This window comes from Denticeps clupeoides, chromosome 5 (assembly GCF_900700375.1).
Source record: "Denticeps clupeoides chromosome 5, fDenClu1.1, whole genome shotgun sequence".
NCBI lineage: Eukaryota > Metazoa > Chordata > Actinopteri > Clupeiformes > Denticipitidae > Denticeps > Denticeps clupeoides.
This window is the reverse complement of record NC_041711.1, coordinates 15843557-15865098: the sequence shown is the minus strand read 5'-3', so window position 1 is coordinate 15865098 and position 21542 is coordinate 15843557. Positions and strand designations below refer to the sequence as shown.

The 21542-nt window shown below is 42.4% G+C and overlaps 1 protein-coding gene across 6 annotated transcripts; it reads left to right on the top strand.

Annotated features, from left to right (window-relative positions):
- Window positions 1–1152: 1152 nt before the first annotated feature.
- Window positions 1153–21461, top strand: scml2 (Scm polycomb group protein like 2). 6 transcript variants are annotated; one of them, XM_028980963.1, is made up of 15 exons: window positions 1177–1244; window positions 1641–1862; window positions 3354–3466; window positions 4299–4328; window positions 4419–4489; window positions 4649–4883; window positions 5137–5225; window positions 5762–6005; window positions 13605–13882; window positions 14306–14420; window positions 15376–15579; window positions 16686–16868; window positions 17529–17771; window positions 18921–19084; window positions 19901–21461. In XM_028980963.1, the coding sequence occupies exons 3-15, from the start codon at window positions 3445–3447 to the stop codon at window positions 20024–20026; spliced, it is 2004 nt and encodes a 667-aa protein (XP_028836796.1). In that variant the 5' UTR covers window positions 1177–1244; window positions 1641–1862; window positions 3354–3444; the 3' UTR covers window positions 20027–21461. The 6 variants fall into 6 exon arrangements, with proteins under 6 accessions (XP_028836799.1, XP_028836797.1, XP_028836798.1 ...); XM_028980966.1 differs by lacking the exon at window positions 1641–1862 and having other exon boundaries at window positions 1153–1244; window positions 4654–4883; XM_028980964.1 differs by lacking the exon at window positions 1641–1862 and having other exon boundaries at window positions 1153–1244; window positions 17532–17771.
- Window positions 21462–21542: the final 81 nt, after the last annotated feature.

The window sequence follows — 21542 nt, the reverse complement described above, 5'->3', positions numbered from 1 at the left end:
TGCACCTTTTTGACTGACGTCGCGGTGGCCAATCAGAGCGAAGAATGGCAACTGTGGGCGGCGCGACCCGGTTCGTCTCAGCCAATCGTAATAGAGATGTTGCAAGGGGCGGGGCCTAATGGGTTCTGGTCTGTCAGAGTCGGACCTGCCACTGTGGTCGAGATATGGCATCTATTTAAAGAGCATAGCTGGAGAGAGAACAATTAAGCGCGAAAAATGCTAAATGTGACACAACGGCCGGTGACTGTAACATACAGTTCTGTCAGTTTTAAATTAGAAATGTAGGAATTCGGTCATAAACTCAATCAGCAGCAATGAGAAGAAACAAGACTCCTTCAAACTGGCTGGAATTGAAGCGTTCTGAAATGGAACAGCAGCAAATAAAATGTTTGCTGCCACCTACAGTAGGATGCAGGTCTCCGGCAACTACTGTAAGCTCTCATCAAATACGGAGCATTACTGTTGTTTGGCCTATTTTTCGTTGTTTTTCCCAATTCGTTTAATCAAGTTGTTAATTCAAGAAATGATTAAGGATGTTGTTTTTCTGAATTATAATATTATAGTAGACTAGCAATACGCCGGTCTCAAATTCAAAAGCATTCAATTGCTGCCTGCGATAATGCATAGAAAAGGATTTTACACCTTTTGCAAGATATTATATTTAAACTAATTTCCCTTTTTATAAAAGTAAAGGAAATTGCACTATTACATGTGTTTCAAATGGATGACATTCAAATATATTAATAATAGTTGCTTAGAGCGAAAAAACGCGAAAAAAATCGATGAAGATTGATCATATATGTTTTGTAAATGATTGCCTTAGTGCTTTTAGAAACAATATAACCTATATAACATGTGAACGATCAACTAAAACAATATTTCTACTTCTACAACTACAATAATAATAATAATAATAATAGTAGTAGTAGTAGTAGTAGCATTCATAGTATAATTGTTGTTTATTTTTGTTATTATTATTTGTTCATTTGAAATGATTGGTCTAACAAGCTGTATGTATTTATATTAATATATGTGACTGAGGCATCATCTAAGTGAGCAATAATAATAGCTACTAGCGACAATATCGGCAGCTTGTAAGCGTTATAAACTCCGTCATCCTGGAGTACAGGATCACCGCTGCGGCTGCTGCTGCTGCTGGACATGCGCGGAGCTCCAACCAACATGGCGGCGTAGTCCCAATGGAAGCTGCCCGCAGGAAGCCTCCTAATTCCCCCCAGTGAACGGTACGTGAACTTGTCTTGCGCGGTGTTTTGTCTCGTCGCGGGCTTCTCCGCACCATTAAAATCCCCCAGCAGTAGTTCTGCTGCGGCCGCACAGCTCGGCTCCACTGCGTGGACTGGCCACGAATTCCGAAGCGGGCTACTGAAGGACTCGCTTGCGTGGCTGAGCGCCCCCCCCACCCACCCAAACTATTCTCAGGTTTAATCTGTTTGGGTTTGGAATCGGTACATTTTAACACACATTATCCGTTCGTACCCGGGCGCGCATTATTTTTATTTCGTTATAAATGAAGCTTTTGGCTCTGTGGTCGTGTTAGGCGGATTCCGAATGTTTACTGAATGTTTACTGAATGTTACAGTAACGTCTCACCGATGTGGTGATGCTCACGTCGCCTGTAGGTAACCGTGTTGCGGATGGGCGGACACGCCTCCTCCTCCTCCTCTTCTTCCTCCTCCTCCTCCTCCTCCAGAGTCGGATACTGTAGGAAGTTACTCCGTCCCACTTACCCATCCGACGCAGCATGGAGTAAAAGGGGCTATTTTCGGGGTCAGGGTCATCACATGATCCTGCTTGCATGCCTTTTCCTCTTTTCTGTCTCCTGTATCGCCTGATGTTCATTGGTGAGTTGGTTTTATTCTCGCTTATGGCCAGCATTTTAACCAACTCTGATGTAACAGTGCTGTAGCATAGTTTATTTATTGATTTAAGTGCTGGTACTGAATATCTGTCACGGTCACCGACGTGTTCCATTTCCTTTATGCTGCATTATCAGGCTGAACATTTGAACAGTGTTCATTTCCCTCTGTGTGTTTTCTGTGTTTTATTTGATGCTTTAACAGGACCAGTGTTTCCTCGTGAGCCTTAAAGACTCTGATCCTTACATGCTTCCTGTCGGGGAGGGGGGTTGAGATTTTGGTAAGGGGCGCAGGGGGATTCCTCAGACTGAATGGAGCGGCCCTCCCAAATGTAGACATCGTCTGTTAATGAGGAGAGCCGGAATCCTTTTCATGTGCCCGGCAGCCTCTCCCAGATGTACGTGGCTTAACGGCCTTTTACGGCCGCCCGGAATCTTTATGGCGGCTTGCTCAATGGGATTCACAGCCAAAGACGGAGGGGAGAGGCGGCGGTGAAGGGGTCGGGGGTGAAGCCACCAAACCCAAGCTTGACTGAACCTGAAGTCAAGCCAGCGATCAGAGTACAGACAACCGGACTGTTCTGTTTCGAGGCAATTATGTTTGGATTTTTTGGGGGGGATTCTGTTTGTTTGATGGAGTCGTCTTCCCCCCCGTGTACACTAAAAGTAAATCGTCTGTTTTTGTGCAGTTTCAGATTTGACTAGTTTGATATTATTTAGTATAAAAACCAACAAGGCTTTTCTACAGATATTACTGTTACTCGCTGTACGTTTCAGGGATTGGTTTGCATGTCTGAACATTTTCTTTTTAGGTTAATGTCAGCAAAGGTTAATTGGGCAGACATGCCTTATGTTTTTTGCATTGAAATTAGTAGCTCTAGAGCAAAATGAATCTAGATTTATTTCAAAATCCTGTGTCATCCTGACTCGAGTGTACTGCCAATTAATGTGTAAAATGTAGAACACAAGAAAATTCCGCTCGGAATAGCGGTGGGTTAATGGCACTGGTAGCCTTGTTTTTGAAGAGATGGAGCAGAAAGAAATAATCAAAACGGAGTGTCAGCTACAGTTTATTTCCCAAGCTTGCCGGGATGCCACTCATTGGTGATGGAGGAAGACTTTGATCCCAGGGTCCCAGGCATGGTCTGAGTGCAGGCTAAGTTATTGCAGTTGTGGTGTGATGAAATGCTCTTAAAAGCATGCCTTTGATTCCCAGGGAGGGGGTAAAAACCACCAGAAATCACTTGAATTGTGTGTATGTTATTCATGTCTGTTTCTCCCTGCCCTGTTGTTAGCTAAAATATTGTTCATATCACAATATTTACATCAAAAGCAGTCGTTTAGGATTTGTATAATTTTAGTGTGTATGTGCATTAGAGACAGAGAACAGTTTTTTTTTTAATAAAACAAAATACATTTTTTTACCCTGTCCATTTCCACCTAACCAATCTTTTTTTTTCATCTTAATTTAAAAAAGGACCCCTGATACAGTCAAGACGTTGTGACCAGAAAGCCCCGTGATTGACGTGTGGCTCCACCCCTTCCTACTAAAGGCACTGGTGCTCAGCATGGGGAGAATGACGCAGAAAGGTAACAGCCTTGTGTCTCTGCTCTTGCTTTTTAAAAATAGAATTTTATTAATTGGAAAAAACCAACACTGATGCTGCCAGTGTATTTGTCAGCCCCGTGACATACTTCAGCTTCACATTGCAAATTACAGTGGGCTTGGAAAGTATTTTAAGAAAGAAATTACATATTGTGATTGTATTATTTAAATGTACATTGTGCATGGACTGCTCCATTGGAGAGTTGGAACTGACTACCCACACTGCTCTTTATGTTTGAATGTAGTTATTTGTCACTCGGAAGATACCATTGAGTCTTTTATAAACAACATTTAAAAAGGGAGGAGCCTGTAGGCATGATTGACCTCTCTAACATACCCTTCTTCCTCCTTCTGGGTGATTCAATACATCACATGGGCGAAGTAGCAGGAACAGTGTTGCCAGATGTCGATTTGTTAAAGCACAAAATGCACCAAGACACACACAAAACTACCAAAAAGATCACATGAGCATTTAACTGTGGCAGCTACTGAAATAAGAATTGTGTAGCTCAAAACATATTCTTGACGAGCAAATATTCCAAAAATATAAAATTAGAACTGTCCAGTCTGGCAACACTGACCACCTCCTCTGTTTCCTCTTCTCTTTTTACATTTCGCTCTCTGTTCAATGGTCAGAACTCTTCACAGTGCCATCAGTGGACGTCACAAATATGACCTCTTTTATAGTCATCTATATTGTCATGTTTATAATATTGGATTCTTGTCCTCTTTCAAAGCCAGGTCAGGGTTGTTTTGGGATGGTGGCCATTACATTATGACTATTTTTACATAAAAATACATGTTGTACTATTTCAGACCAAAAAGACAATGATAAAGAGAAACTGGGTAAGATTGCTTTTATTCTCACACACACTCTTTACATCTGTGTATTTGCCTAGTGGATTGTATGTGACCTTTTGGACATTTTGTTTCCAGAGCCTTTCTCGTGGGAGGAGTACCTGAAGGAAACTTCATCAATGGCTGCTTCTCCCAGCTGCTTTAGACAGGTACCAAGGATGTAACTTCCTGACCACAGCTTACATTACATTAATACCTCTTCGCACCAGGATCTGGATTTCTGATTCTGATTGGCTGTGGGGTGTGCATTAAATCTGTGCAATGCCTGGGTCCTAACCAGGATTCTTACTTAATACACTTATCTTCAGTCTAGGATTCCTCCGAGCAATGATTTCAAAGTGGGAATGAAGCTTGAGACTCATGACCCACGGAACTCCACTTCTCTGTGCATCGCCACGGTGATGGGCATGGCAGGGATACGGTTGCGGCTCCGTCTGGATGGCAGCGACAACACCAACGACTTTTGGCGGCTGGTGGACTCTTCTGACATCCAGCCCATTGGCACGTGTGAGAGAAGTGGAGACATGCTCCAGCCACCTCTGGGTGAGGACCAGACTGAAGGCTCATGGGTAGGGAGGAGAGAGGCAGCCTGCCAGATTGATTTGTAGAAGCTGTTGGAAGGGGTTGAGGGGGCAAATGACCGGAGTTGGGACAGTCAGTTGTCATGGGTTCCTTGTCATGGGCTGCTTTGCTGCATGGAGAAGGGATTGGTTGTCATATAGATATATTTTCTATGTGTCTTAGCCTGTCGTAGTTCGGTTTGTGTCTCGCTTCAGCTCTCCTCTTCTTTCTCTAGGCTTTCGGATGAATGCTTCTTCTTGGCCAATGTTTCTGTTAAGAACTTTAAGTGGAGCAGAAATGGCTCCAGCAAGTGCTTTTAAAAAGGTGAGCTTCAGTGAATATTTGGGCACCTAATTAAACATTTGATCTTGAACATTGACTGAAAATGTTACATTTTATGCTCTGGGGATTAATTTTGTACCATTTCAGATGTGGTACACTGGTTTACCAGAAAGCTGGGACACCGACCCTAGTACTAGGGTAGAACTTCCGTGTCCCTCCCCCTCAGATGAATGTCCTTCCCCTCAGACTGCCACTATTCAGATAAAATGTCACCTATTAACAACATCATAACGATACATTAGCAACTGTTTATTCTCATAAGTTAGTGTATTTTAATTAAAATATAACATATAACATTCTGACACACTGTCACTGTGTCTCTTATTTTAGCTGTACTCCATCAGACAGGACAGATCATCTTTAACAGATTTTTAACATATTACGTTGAAAGAGGTCTATGTATTATCACTGTTGGTCATTATAGTAATTTGTAGCAAAAAGTAATACTCAGAGCACAAAGGTATAAATGTAAATATTTCTGGGTATTATATAGACCTATGTTTTGTACCTGTAAATAGGAGCCGACAAAGCCCCTCCAAAACCACTTCACACCTGGCATGAAGCTGGAGGCTGTTGATAAGAAGAACCCATACCTGATTTGCCCCGCCACAATTGGTGAGGTGAAGGGCGATGAGATCTTTGTCATGTTTGACGGATGGAGGGGGGCCTTCGACTACTGGTGCAAATACGATTCCAGGGACGTGTTTCCAGTAGGCTGGTGCTCCCTTACCAAACACAGCCTGCAGCCGCCTGGCAACAGTTGTGAGTAGCGCCCAGCAGAGGGCAGTGTCTGTACACATCATGATCATATGTGCAGTAATTCATGTCTAACGCTGCTGGTATTACGGCTAAAGCCGAGACCCCTGCACTTTATTCAGCTATTATTACCGATGTTTAAAAAATTGTAAATGTTTTCTGGTACTGAGCACTGGTCAAGTAATACAATGCTCATTTTGGCAATTTACAATAATGCTACATAAGTTTATTCCCTTGAAATAATATTCATACTAGAATTCTGTTAGTAGGGGATTCTATTATGGGGCCTAGCAGGTAGATTGCCGGTTCGAGTGCCAAAAAATTACATTCCCCATAAGGGAATAAGGGAACTAGACTTTTCTTAGTTTGGTGAGTTCTGTTTGATCTGAGCTAATCTACATGTTGAAGATGTTACTGTTGGAATTCAGCAAATTATGCGCATGGAATGGCTGCCATAGAAATAAAGATGCTGATATTTTTAGTTCTATGCTACAAAAATATTATTTTAGATTTAAGGTTCATCATTTAAGATTTAAAGGTTTAAATTTTGTACTAATATGATGTAAGCAGATGTAACAGCAGAGGTCCTTGCACTAAACAATGTCTTACATGCAGAACAGACAACACCTTTTGGCAAAACATGACAAAAAACGATGTATGGTACACTGGTTGAACTGAATTGCTCAGTTCATTAAAAACATAGATTTTACCAAATATATAAATCATTTGATAAGCACTATTTTGCTTGCTCTTACTTGCTTACTCTTAATAATTTAGTACATTTAATAAGCATAATAATAAACTCATTCATAATAAAAAAAAAAAACAATCTGTGTTGAAATGATCATCATCCATGAACAATGATGTACCGTTGCTCACCCTAGTGAAATATGTGTTCTGCCTCGGGGCCAGTTGAGAGTCGAAAACCATAGATCCTTTCACTTCAGTCGGGCTCAACAGGGGTCATGACCTGCTGAGAACAGAGCGGGTTTCAAATATTTCCAGGGTTCGACCTGGGTACATAGGAACCGACTTGAATAAAAAAACACCTTAGAGCTCCTGCAGACATTTCTTCGAGGGGGAGAAGCAGAATAATCTCTTTAAATTCCGTTTTAAATGACTGTGTTCAAAGATCAATAGAGTAGATTGAATGTGTGTACTCATCTGCACTTAGTACATTACCAACAGTTGTTACAGTGTTCTAATAAATCAGGGGATTTATTTTTTTATTTCTCGCAATATGCTATTTAAGGAAAGCCAATGGCAAATTGATTTTATTAAGAAAATTTGCCTTTTTATACTTTACTACTGTTTGCTCTAACATCCCAAAAAATTGCATGCATTTTCATTTTGTCATAATAATAAAGCTTGACTTGATTACATAATGTATGATTATAATATTTTATTCCTACAATAATGTAGCACATGATCTACATTGTTAAACAATATTTGACAGCTAATAAAAGGAAAACATTACATTTATAAAAAGAATCCCAAAGGTGATTACCAATCCAGATATAACATTTTGTCCTCTTCCATAATTTTTTGGCTCTTAATAAAATCGGTGGTTACCATGGTTATTTTCTTTGTGTTTTTTTTTTTTTTTTTTTAATTCCGACTGCCATTGAATGAATTTCGTTTGCCTGATTGACTGCAACCCCTGTGCATCCTGCAGATGTTCTCTGTTGGTCTTTCTTCCTCTGGTAAATTTCTTCTATTTCCTGGCTGCCTGGAGGTTAGAGGACCACATTAGCAGAAGAAAGTGATTGCTTCTCAAGTTACTTTGAGGCTGTTCCTCAACATATGTCTACACCTCTTATATTTTTCTATTCATAAATATTAATAACTATTAATACATAATAATATTTTTGTATATCAGCTGACCCTAAAGACATTTCAGAGTAGAGCAGCTTCTTGTTTATTTTATGGCAGTATTTATTTTTCTGGATTAGTGTGAGTTTCTACATATTTTATTAAGATACACATTTCTAAAACACCGAGGTTCCTTGCATATTCCATTTCTGGGTTATTTGTGGCACGTTTCTATTTCTGGCCCCATTTTTTTAGATTTTAGTTCTGGATTGTAGCCGTCTGTTCTAAATCCTGCCATGAACAGAAGTTCATATCCTCAATTATGCATGTATATTCAAACAAAATATGCTAAGCCGGTGTTGGCTTTTGTGGTATGGCGCATCTTGTTTGGATCCCCTGAAGATTAGGTTGAGAAGCTCAGGACCTAATGGCAGCGAAAAAGAATTAATGCTGTTTGTGTTCGGCTTCAGCTACACCCCCTTCCCCCCCAATTCTGTTATGACCCAGATTACGTTTTGATGCGTTCCTGCGTTCATCTGATACTTGACAAATAAACGTGACATTTTAATATCTGCTGGAGGTGAGGTGTGATGGGGGAGCTTCTGTAGGAGGGCTGTGGATGTTTTCTCTGGGGTGTTGACGCCATTCTGCTCCTGGCCTTTCCTCTTGCTTGTGCTGCGCTGGAGCTGATTAGCAGATAATTAGCAGATATGCCCTGCAGAATGAGGGCTGAGATCGCAGTTTTGTGTGTCTGCATTTCTCCTTCTTTACACCTATTGTTTGCCGGTCCCCAGACTGAGGGCGTAGTGATGTGTGACAAGGCTTTTGGAGGTGGGGGGGCATTCCAGTTACTGAAATAAAAATAATCAGGGCTGGGAAAACTCAGAGGTGGGCAGGGAATACTGGAAGATTCCCCACACGTGACAAACATATTCATCAAAACTCCAACAGATGTATTCCGTTCGGCTGCTGTGGTGAGCACAGGTTCATAGACAATTTGTCTTTAAAAATTTAAGCAAATAATGTAATTTTTTTTCCTGCATGAAAATTTTGCTTGCATTGCAGCAATTTGAGTGAAATGTAAATGTTTTGATGAAACCAATCCCAACTCCAATTACTTAAATAAGAAAAGGTAATTACATGTGCATACAAATAGGTTTGAACATACGCCAAATCTTTTTATCTAATACATAATGTCAGTGAATTTAAAATAAATAAAAAAAAATATATAGGCATTTTCTATATTTTTAATGTACAGAAACAATACCCTTTGTTCTGAGGTGCAGAATTCCTCTGTGTTCTACTGTTTGGTTAAATAGCTGTATAAGCATTAGATATGAAGCGTATTGCAGGCAGTTCACACCTGATACAGACCTGAGCTTTTTTCTCTTCCTTTATTTGCATCTCCCTCGTGTAGATTCAGAACGAGGAGGATGTTCCAACTGGGTTGGGGTCTGCAGATGTTAATGAGAAAGGCTGCTGATTGACGTTAATGGGAGTATACGGGAGCAAAATGTTTTTTTTTGTTTGTTTTCGTGTGAAGCTCTCTGGGTTTCAATCCCCTGCTTTTTAAAAGCTATCCTTCAGCTGCTCCTCTGGGGACTGCTGAATGGGCTTGGGTTTCTGGGAGACCCCCTCCTCACAGGGCATCAGAAGCCACTAATGCAGCCAACGGGAGCACGCAGCACACACCCCCAAACACCCCTCAATGGGGTCCTCTGATCCATTTTAACTTTTTACCCCACCTTCCCTCCCAGCCTCCCCGCAAACCGATCACCACCCACCCCGGAACCGTGGGAGGGGCTCTTGAGGTAGACGTGACTGATGAGCAGCGTCAATACCACCCTCTGATAACATACATAAAGGCACCCGGCCCCTCCCCCTCTTCTCTTCTGGCTCTTTTCTCCTCCCCCTACCCCCCCCCCCCTCCTCTCTCTGCCCGGTTCTCCATGATAATTAGCCATTCCTCACTCACGTCCCGCTCGTGGGCTTTGTTGTGGGCTCAGCGCAGACGGACTCTTTCACACACTGACCGGGGTTTAGCAGAGGCTACAGTGCGGCGGAGGCTCCGAGTTGGCGCCGGCTCACAAATCAACCGGTGCAGTGCGGTGGCACCGGCGCCGCTCACACTGGCTTCTGGTGGAAGCCCGGGCTCACCACGGCATTTTTAGAGCCGTTCCTTGTCTTCGTGTCTCATTGAGAGGATTTAAAAAAAAAAAAAAAAAAAACACTTGTGGTGAGTCTCTGCTTCAAAGCTTTTCTTTCTGGTGCTGTTTTTTTTTCCGGTTGAACAATGCTTCTGGAGCATTAGACGTCTTCATAGTGACACTGTCCAAACGGAGGGAAATGTGCTGAGCTGGGCAGCAGGGCAGCAGTCCTGTCTGGCTTAAGTTGACTTTCTTTGTTCTGTTTGTCAGTTTGGTTTGGGCTTACTTGTTTTATTCTCTCGCTCAAATGACTGTTCTTTTCAGTCTTGGTCACAGAATTGTTAAAAACCAACCAAACCAGGACCTGACTCCTATTTCAGTTAATATGCAAACACCTGAAGAATGGAGGTTGTCATGTGTTGCCGGTCTTGCTCGCAGTTTTGTAAATTAAGCATTTTTTTAAATAAAATGTATCATCCTAGGCTTTGAACATATGGTCCGGGTGAAAAAAAAGACCTAAATCTAATTCATCCCAACGGGATTTATATGGGCGGCAGCTGCATGGCTTTTTACGGTGGAATGTGCAGCTCGTTTTTGACGTATATTGCTCAGCAGACTGTATTGTTTAATTAAACTGCCTCAGGCTGTGCGCCGTACCCCTGCCTCCGACTTCAGAGCATGTGCTTCTGGTTCTCACTGAGCGAGGGAGCTCAATTAACCAACGTGGAGTCAGAGCGGGTCTGTCCATTCGCCGGTGAAATGTAAATATTGTGTGAAAAGGAGTAATTAGCACATAGCACCCCCCCCGATATTGCTTCTGTCTAGAACCCCCCAAATCCCCAGTTGGCTGGCAGTCAGCATCCGCCATGGACTCCACTCTCATCCTGAGGGTCACAGGTCATGCAAAAAAACTATGATTGACTCCATATGCCTCTTCTGCACACGTCATGTGTACCAAATAGTTTAGTCCAGTTTTATGGATATGAGTTAGTATTTAGGACCAAATTTCCAAAACACGTTTCAAATAGATATTTTACTTATCCTTGGGAAAAAACGTATTTTTCTAAAGATTTAAAAAAGGTTTCCGATATGATAGATACATTGTTATTACTCTTGGTGTGTGTGTGTTCTCTACCATTACCTTTCAGATTCCCTAACAATGAGGCACAGCACCTACCCCCTTAGGGACGTCCCTTTCGCCATGAAGTGGAATTTTTTTTGGAAGTTGTGTTTTTTTATTTATTTAATTTTTTTAAATTTACAATAGTAAAGAGTCAATGTGGTGTTTGGAGGTTTATGGGAACCGTGCATGGAAAAACCTGTAGAGTTAAATGTATTGTGTGTCAAGTAACTTTTTCCATAGCTGTGCAAAACCGTGCTGCACTTGTTTCCATCACGGGCTCCACTACTAATGACGCTAGTTAGGAAAAGCTTGTCTTTTCTTCAAAGAATCCTGCAGCCAGAAAGCTCCCAGCTGCCCCGCAGTTTTATCAGTCATATTCAGCAGTGCGTTTTTACGTTTGTTTTGGTGCAGCCTGGCCACCGTGGGGCAAGGCTAAGCCCCTTTTGTGCGACACTCACAATGCATTTCAGTATGCCGCCTCACGCTGTCGCCGACGGATGGGCCGACACTCTGAATTGCGGATATCTGATACTCTGGAGCCCATTGTGCTCTGCAGGCAGACAGAGAGGTAACAAACCGAGAGGGCCACATGCATTAAGATGTTCCAATTGTGCAGCAGCAGGCTGCAAATGTAGATAAATATTTTATTAGCATAGACTTTATGCCTCCTTTGAATTTGCTGAATTTATAATGAGGGAATAATAATTCTCAGCGAATAATGCCTATCAACATTTTTTTTTCCAAAACCTTTTATCATATTTATGCCAAACTCTGCACTATCATCATAGCATTGTTTTTCCTAAATGCGATTTATTAAATAAAAACCCCAAAGGTTTATGTTTAAAATCCACTGGCTCAGCACTTCTGTTTTGAGAGCAGTCCATGCTCAAAACTTTGTGGCAAAGGCAACATCTTGTGTAAAATTGCCAACTTGTTCCAATTTCCAAAATTATGCAGACAAAGCAAAAGCAAACAATATGTGTGTGTGTGTGTGTGTGTGTGTGTGTGTGTGTGAGTGAATATTAGTATTAATTCACCTGGATTCTTTACTGTTGAAAAGAGAGGATATTGGAGCAGGGACTCTCCTCTTCGGTTACCTGGAGGGAAATCCTTTGGCAAGGCCACAGCTTGGTGGGTGGGGGGTGGGGCTAAGCAACTGACAATAGAACTGAGGGGTGGTGCGCGGAGGGGGGGTGGTGGTGGGGTGGAAATTGGCATGAAAATTTGTTCTGAAACTTGATTGGATACTTGAGCAGGTTGGGGTTTATAACTATAATCGGCTCCCGTTCAGATAGGCAGGGACGTGAAGGGGAAATGCAACACTTGTGATATGCTAAGTATCCTTGGCAGCTGAAAGCTCAGACTTGAGGCCTTTGAGCACAGAAATTCAAAGTGTGGAGATCAAACACTGCTCCTGTGTTTGGCTTTCTTTTTGATCTTAGCATGTTGCGAATATTTGAACTGCCTCACCTTGGTGGAATTTTTAATGAGAATTAGAACAGGGATTCATTTGACAGGTTGTGTGTGTGTATGCACTGTACTTCGACAAAATCCCCTCTTCTGTGTACAGCCATTGCCATGTGATTGACAGCAGCAGGATGTTACAACCTCAGAATTAAAGTCAAAGACCAAGCTTCAAACCTAATCAGCCGCTTTCTATGGGTCTGTTGTGCAAATGAGATGCCTGTACAGTCACTTCAGTTATCTGCATTTATTCAAAAAGTATGGTACACACATGAGGAATTTGTCTTGGTGTGCGCACACAAGCAAGTACAACCTGTTTACATTTATTCAAGAAATCTAAAACAAAGGAAAGCACAAATGTGCTATTATTTCCTCTAATCAGCAGTCCAGGTTGAAGAAAGCATGTTTTATGCTCATAAAATCACTGCCATTTTTATTTTTCATCCAGAACTGTACATATATGGGGGCAGTGGTGGCCTAGCTGGTAAGGAAGTTCGAATCCAGAACCACTAAGGTGCCACAGAGGTTGCCTTGAGCAAAGGACTGTCCCCACACACTGATGCCCTGGCACCTTTCATGGCTTCCCACTGCTACAGAAAATAGCGATTTGTTAAATACACACGCTGTGTGCGCCGTGTTCTGACCTTGCTGACAAAAACAATCACTTTAATGAATAGAATCAAGTATGTGAACGTGCGCTTAGAAATGACAGGGATGGAATCTATGAGTAGCAGTGTATTTCGTGACAGAAGTACATCTGATGCTCTCATCCAGATCAGTAAGTTGACTTATTAGTGTGTTAATTGTATCAGCGGTAGTCCGTTTCACATTAATTTTTTTGTGGGCTTGGCAGGTTGATGGAAAGTTGTTGACTGTTAGGCAATATAGACAAGACTTTGCTTTCCTTACTTACAAGACTTTATCTTGTGAGGTAGTATGGTCCAATACATTTCGAGTGCAAGAATTGCTACTGGCACCAGGAGACCAGGAATTGACCTTGAATTGACCAAGTTACCCTGTTTTACCAAGTCCCACTCGCTTCCTGCTCTCTCTCCACAGTCACCCTTCCGAAAAGCCTCATTCCGGCCTTGACCTCATCCAAGCCGACCCGCCGATCCATGCAGTCCCCGTACAGACTGCCCCACCCGCTGCCCCCCCTGCCCGTCAGGAAGGGAGTGCGGGGGCGGCGACCCAAGAGCCAGACAATCGCCATGCTGAAGGCCGCGGCCGAGGCGGCGGCGGCGGCGGCAGCATCTGGACAGAATGGTGCGCCGTTCACCTCCCCAGAGCTCCTGCCTCGGCCCCACAAGAAGAGAGGCCCGAAACCAGGCAGTAAGGTAAAATAACCCCTCCTTCTTGTCATTAGTTTTAAATTCAACTTCTTTATACGGTTTTGTTGACAGACTGTTGGTTTTTTTTCCTTCTTGTGGAAAGTGCTGGCCCGAACTTCATGAATTATTCAGCTACTAACCTGTCTGTCTAGGAAACCCTGTTTTGGGGACTCACTTGTCATGAATAATTATTAAAATGTAAAGTCGGCCTGTCGTGAATAATCATAGCTTAAGCTCGCCTCAGCGAGCGCTCATCAGGGCGAATTAGCATTTATCTCCGCGCTAGCCCTCACGTTTCACTCCGGCTCCGTTAAAGCAGTAAATGAGCTCCGCGCTGTTGAATGCAAAGCGGAAAATTACTGCGCGCAACTTCATGGAATGTGAGTGCTGCACACAAGTATCATTTCTAAAATGGATTTGGGCTTTCAGAGGAAGCCGCGCATTGATTCCCCTGCTGCCACTGCTCTGCCTGTGCTGACCACAGAAAACCGGCTCTCGGCCATGCAGACGACTAAGGACGGGTCCAACAATCCGGTCTCCACAGGTCAGCCTCAAATCATCTCTTTCTGGTTAACTAACTGTGGAATACAGCTAATTAAATACAGTGGCTTTGATGGGACTGAACTGTGCTTGAGGGCCGTCCATGTTGAGGGCCGTGACGCATTATTACGCAGGTGGTTGAGGAAGCATGGGATTCGTTTGCGTAGCGTGTTTAAATTGGTTCTACTTTCGCACTTACTGCATTTTTTATGTCATGCAAAAAAATTTCAACTGTGTTTTCCTGCCAAGACAAGTCCCAAATCTGATAAGGAGTAAAAAGAAAAAATATGAGCACAGAACCCCATTTGTGGGGGCGTTTCACAGCATGATTTTGGTTCACTGGTCCCTTTTAAGGAAAGAGTTCACAGCAAAGCAGCAGTTATAATGAGTGATCACCTTTTATGATGAAACTTCTTAGTTGTGAGGGAGGTCTAGTCTTCCAGAGTGGCAGCTACGGCCACACGAGCATCATACAGTCACATTTACAGAATTTATCAGACGCCCTTATCCAGAACGACTTACAATCAGTAGTTACAGGGACAGTCCCCCCCCTGTTTAAGTGTCTTGCTCAGGGACACAATGGTAGTAAGTGGGGTTTGAACCTGGGTCTTCTGCTTCATAGGTGAGTGTGATACCCACTAGGCTACTACCACCCTTTTTGTCATGATTATGGGTTTGATGAACCTGGTAGTTATTCTAGAAATTATGGGACAAGTAACCAGAACATGAGGAGTAATGAAGCTGTTCTGGTGGCCCGAACTTAAATTCAGCCAATATTATTTTCTTTTCTTCTTGTCACCCATCCGAATTGAGCCCCTGGGACACTAAGTTCTTAGTGAAAATGATCCACCCCCACAGACGCACACACACATATCTGAGTAAAACGGTCTTCTTGTGTGTCATCTGTGTTGCAGATGTTTAAATTATAATGTGTTTTCCTTCTTTCCACTCTGATGCAGTGTGTGTGTACGTGCACAAGCATGGGAACTTCGGGCCTCACCTCGACCGCAAGTTGGTGCTGCAGCTGCCCGACCACTTCGGACCTGGCCCGGTAAACACGGTTCTGCAGCACGCCGTGCAGGCCTGCGTGGACTGCGCCTTCCAGCCCAAGCTCCTCTATTCCTTCCTGCAGTCGCAGTCCGACGGCGGGGAGATCATCAGAGGTACTGCCCAAATCCCCCTGCCAGCTGCGAGAAAAAACCCCGACAGAAGGCTGATCTAGACCAGCCGGCACCTACAAATTAGATTAGGCAGAGGGTGCTTATTCCTGTCTTCTATACCTATAGAGACAGGTCTGAGATAAAATCTGAAATATAAAATGGGCAGGAGATCTCAGTCCAGGCATTTTAAAAGATGCCACATGGTGAGCCTGGTAGTTATTTTTCATGTGTGTGTGTGTGGGGGGGATTGATGTGGAAGGGGGGAGGTCCTCTGTGCTCACAACTGATGCAATTAGTTTGGAGAGTAATGGGAAGTGACATCTGTGCATAACCTGGTTTTGGAGCGTTTGATTGGAGGCCTCCCCAGGGGTCCCGCCCAGTCCTCTGGGCCATCTGCTATTGCTTTGCCCCCCTGGGTTTCCTGCAGAGTCCAACGGCTATCCAGGCCTTATAACAGCCTGCTCTGGGACATGTCCAGAGGGAATATAAAGCATGTGGGTTCATGCATATCTGGTGGGCACAGGTGGAAGGTACAGGTTGGGCAATGAGGGAAACGGAGACCCTCCCTGGGAAGAAGTAACGCTAATGATTGAAGTCGCACGATTTTGTGCATGTGCATCATTTTTCTAATATGATGTTTTAGGATAAAACTATAGGAAAAATATAAAACAATTTCTTATTTCTTAATTGAGGAGCTTCTGTTCTGTGTACAATAGAACATTTTATTTATACTCTCTTGTAAATTACTCTTCATAGTTGAATCTCAATTACAATGAACCAAAACTTTTATCATCAAAAATGACAAATTACAATATTTCTAAACTACTAACTAACTGTATAACCACCATTAAATAATAACAATTTTGTAAGGGTTCAGCAGTCAAAACAGGATGCAATTGAAGGTTTGTCCACAGCAGTAGTTCTTTCTTTTGTGGCATCATCAAATCAGCAGGTCTTCAAGCTATGTTCCATAAATAATGAAGTGGCTGCCATAGAAAAGTTATTTTTTTCCAGAGCTGTATACTGATAGATATAATCATAACTCTATGCTAGAGAATCATTTTGAAGTCACTGGATGTTATTTCTAACTCTTTTCAACTCTTCTCCAGTTCGTTCTGAAGGGGGCACCAGCTACGTGAAGCTGCCATCCGCCTCCAGCGCCTCATTTGTGCTGCGTTTCCTAGAGATGCTGTGCCACCACCTGCAGTGTGACAACCTCTTCAGCAGCCAACCCTTCAGCCCGTTCAGCTCCGCCTCACACATACACAGTGCCTATGACAGGAGCAAGACAGGTAAATGCCCGTGCCATGTGGTTAATGCACTGAAGGAACTAATGCATGCATGTTGGAAACCGTGCTAGGCAAATTTGATGTTTATTTACAATATAAAATGTCACATGACGTTATTCTTGACAATTTTTCCTGGTTCAAAAAGTTTTTTTTCCCCCTCTTTCTCTGCCTTCCATTTGCATGGGAAGATCTAACCTCTTACCTGTTAATTAATTCGTTTACTATCATGACTCGAATGACTCTAATTTATGTATTCTATTTATGTGGCCATGGTGGTCACTGCGGGTTTTCATTGTTTCACCTGATAGCTAGTCTCAGATTTGCACCTCTGTGAACCCAGTGTTTTAAAAGCGCAGCTCTCCCAGTCACCGCCTCCCATGTGCCCTGTTGGGTCCATGTGAGGTGATTGACGAGGCCGAGCACTTCAGCTAATTGGCAGCCTCGCGTGTTTCCTGCTGTTTGTGCATCACAGAGTGACGGCAGGGCTTACATTGACCAGCCTCTCTAAGCGTCTGAAGAGGTTGAGTACTAATGCAGCTATCGTAATTAAATCTTGTGCTGCCTTGCGGTGGTTAAGCCACCGTAGAAACCCTCAAACCTAGACGTGCATCTAGATGGAATTATTATGTAAATAGCATATTTAACTCTTTTTGCCGTGCTCAGCAGAGACGTCACATGTCGAGAACGGCATTAAAGAAGACCAACAGTTTACAAAAGAGTCCATGGACACGTCCGCGAGCCCAGCGGTGACCAGGCCGCAGATGCTGAGGAGCGCGTCAGAGTTTCACTCCACTTCCAGCAGCACTCCCTTCTACCCCAGCCAATCCCCGCCCCTTCGCCGCCACACCTCCAACCCTCTCGAGCCCCCTGCCACCCGCCTGCACAGACAAGTGGAAGGTAGGCCGTGTAAGAGATTTTGCTGGACCATAACGCCATACCTCACCGTGGAGATGTAATCATGAGTCTGCTGTTTAATGGTTTGCTTTGAGTGTGTGGGGGCACTTGCCAGATGGATGTTTTGTTTAGTAATAAATTAATGATTGCATGGCCCCTGATGTAACTGTTGTACATTATTCAACTGTTTTGATGTCCTGGAATTTGGAATCGTCCCTGGTGAAACCATCACCCCTGGTGAAACCCAGCGTGAAAGGGGAGAAGTGTGTGAGGACGGTGATTTGCTCAGTGGCACCTTGGCAGTTTTGGATTCTGTTGTCATGTGGACTGATGAGCTCACTGCTTTGGCTCAGGCGAAATGCTTGGTCTTCGTTGGCACGTCCAAAAAAGCACACGTGACGCACGTGCACAGACCACTGCTTGCTGCCTGCTTCCAGTTCAAAGCAGCCATTTATTTATTTATTTAATAAAAATGTGTGTTTACCGTAAAACCACTTTAAAATGCAGCTGAATTATGGCAATTATGGCCTTGTTTTTTTTTTATTTTTTTTTTTTATTAATAATCAAATAACCCCGCGTCGCGCGACACAACAAAATCGATTTTTAAAAATCAATTTAATTGATTCATTTTTGCAGCCCTATTTAGAACTTTTGACCGCGAATCAGAGTTTATGCAGTGGGTCATTTACATAGTGGGAATAATATCTGCAGTGGGAATTGGTGGTGTCCTGCGCTATAAAGGTAATTCTTTTATGCTTTCATATAATTTTATGAACAATTCAGAACTATTTCCGCTCCATTCAATTAAACACTTTTCATAATGCAACTGATGGTGTCAGACAGAAGTACAGATGCCAGATAATGTGCCGCGACATGTCTTCCATGCACAGGAACTAACTGGACTCAAAAAAGTCTGGACTTTACCCAGACACATTTTATTTGCTCTTTCAGTATAATTCTCTGCTTGTAAATTTCTTTTGGGACTTCACGTACATTTTTTTTATAGATCAAATGTTAATATGTGTGAGAATGAACTGTTTTCATAACAGACCTTCTCTATGCATTTAATATAATTTTTTAGATGGACAAGCATTTTGTTTTGAGTTCTACTGAGCAGTGTTCAGGCTGTAATCTTCTCTCTGTGCCCTGTGTCCCCTGCAGTTGCCAGCTCCACCACTGGCCCAGACCACCAGGCTGCTGACCGTGATGCCAGCAGGCTCCCCACTAAGAACCCCTCTACCTGGACCATTGAGGAAGTGATGCAGTTTGTGCGTGACGCAGACCCACAAGCACTGGGCCCCCATGCAGAGCTCTTCAGAAAGCATGTGAGTGACTTCTCATGGTTCTGTAATTCCTGCTTGCCCACCTAAACAACAGGTCGAGGAATTATATGAATCAGAATCACATTTATTGGCCAGTTTGATTCCAGTTGATAGTGTCTCTCAAGCACAACAGTATAAAACTACAACAAAATACAATATAGTCAAAATCTTACATACAGAAAAATACAAAGATTACAGAAATGTAATAAAATTTCAAGTGTACAAGGAGTAAGAACCAATCTGACATAAGTGACATTCCACCAACATTGCAGACGGACCAAACTTGACTAAATTGATCTGAATTATTGCCATTTCTAAATGCCTTCATTTGGAGAAATTAACATATTTACTTAATTATTAATTAATTTGTGATATCTTATTTGAAGTTCTGACCGCTTCTTTCTGTTTAATCTGTTATAAGTTCCATGCTTTTGAATGTTCTCTGTTCTAATGTTCTCTTATACCATGGTTACGGTCTTATACCATAGTTACGGTCTTCCCAAGTGCAGCATGTATCTGTAGAGTCTGTTTTTTCCAACCCCAGTTTGCAGACCCACCCTGACCTGAAGGTCTACTTTCAGGAAGAATTAATTGCAAGAAGAGGATGTGAAAATAATACTTGTGAATAGCAGTTCTACTACTTAGTATAAGCTTCATATAGCATGTCTGATTGTAATTAGTGTATTTTAATTAATGAAAAACAGGGCATCTGGTGTGCTAAATTACAGTTGGCATTTGAGCTGTCACTGTCCTATGTTGACCTGATTCAAAAATTCCCCCCAAACAAAGTCTTATTGCACCTTTGGTCTTGCCCTTTAGGAAATTGATGGAAAGGCCCTGATGTTGCTGAGGAGCGATATGATCATGAAATACATGGGGCTCAAGCTGGGCCCAGCACTGAAACTCTGTCACCACATCGAGAAACTCAAACAGGTGAAACCCTAGCAGGACCTGACTGAGACCCAGTGCTCAGGGAGAGGAACCATTACAAAGGGCTGTCCAGCAGCAGGCTAGCCCACGGGGTCGCGCTAACGCTTGCTGACATTCAACCAGCAGCGGAATGGAGACTTGGAGACGGGTTTAAGGCTGCAGAAGACCACATTACCTCATCTTCACTCGAGCAATCAAAAGCATTGAACTGTTCAACCATGTGAATTAAGCTGAAGCCCAAAGGACATTGATGATATTGCTGGTGTTTCTACATGTGGCCATGTGCTGTACAGTGGATCTCAAGCCTGCCCATCATTTTATTAAAACACTGAAATCTAAACCAGTCCTGCCATGTTTTAATTTACAAACCTGTTCCTATTTTAATGTGATTTAATGAAAAAATGTTTTAAAAGAAAGTCTTATGTTATCGACTCTGACTGTTTTCACCTTTGTTATTTCAGAGATTCACTGTACTTATTTGCAAGGTGATTTTTTTTTTTTGTACTTCATACACTTACTTAACCATAAAAAATAAATTAATTAAACAATGTCCTAGGCTGGATGGGGTATTGTTTTAAATTACGTTGAATTTAACTTTTTGAAATGTACTTTTTGGTTTCTTTGAATTTGTGTGTAGACTGGAAGGTTTTTGATAATCTTTTGTGGGTCTGAATTTCAGGCCAATGCCAGAATTTGATGTAAATGTATGATAGTACTGGCTCAATAAACACAACTGGAAAGGGAAAAGAAGATAACTTGTTATCACTGCCATCCTGATTCAAGTGGACATGCTGATGTTGGGTCTTACTACTGCTTTATGGACAATGCTGTTATTTATTTTGCAAATGTTAAATGCTCAGGATGTTCATTAACGAGGCACTTGACAGGTCACAATTCATTTTTATTATTTTTAATTTTATGTATGCTGTTATGCTGCACTAAAGGCCCATTTCACAATAGCTATTAATGACTGAGCGACTTGACTCGTGGTCTTATAGTACAATGTCTGGCCTTCACGTTCCACATACCCAGACTATTGTGGAATGTGCCTTTACTTTCTTTTTATTTCTCAGTTATTTAAATCACTAGACATAGCCCTGACCAAGATAAAAAGCTAATCTCTACCTTCTCCTCAGACCTTCAGCTTAATGGTACGGCCATGCTGAAGCTGGAGGAAGACCCCCAAAATGTGCGGTATGCAAACCTTCCAAACAGTGACACACAGTCTGTGCAGTGACCGTGGTTTTGTTGATGGTTATACTTTATTCACGTTTGGGTTGAACTTCAGTGCTGTAAGTGGTGTGTGCCATCAAATGTTTTTGGTAAGTGTCATCTTTTGGATATTTGTTTTAAAATGAAGTTTGTACTTTTATGCATATGTGTCTAAGTTGAACATCTACTGAGTGAAAATAAATGTTTTTGTTGCTGCATCTTTTGAGGCCTACTTAGTTAAAGGATTTTTCTTCTGATTGAGACTTGCTTTATTTTGATACTCAGGTTTTGTATTTTTCTTTTTATAATTTGATAATTT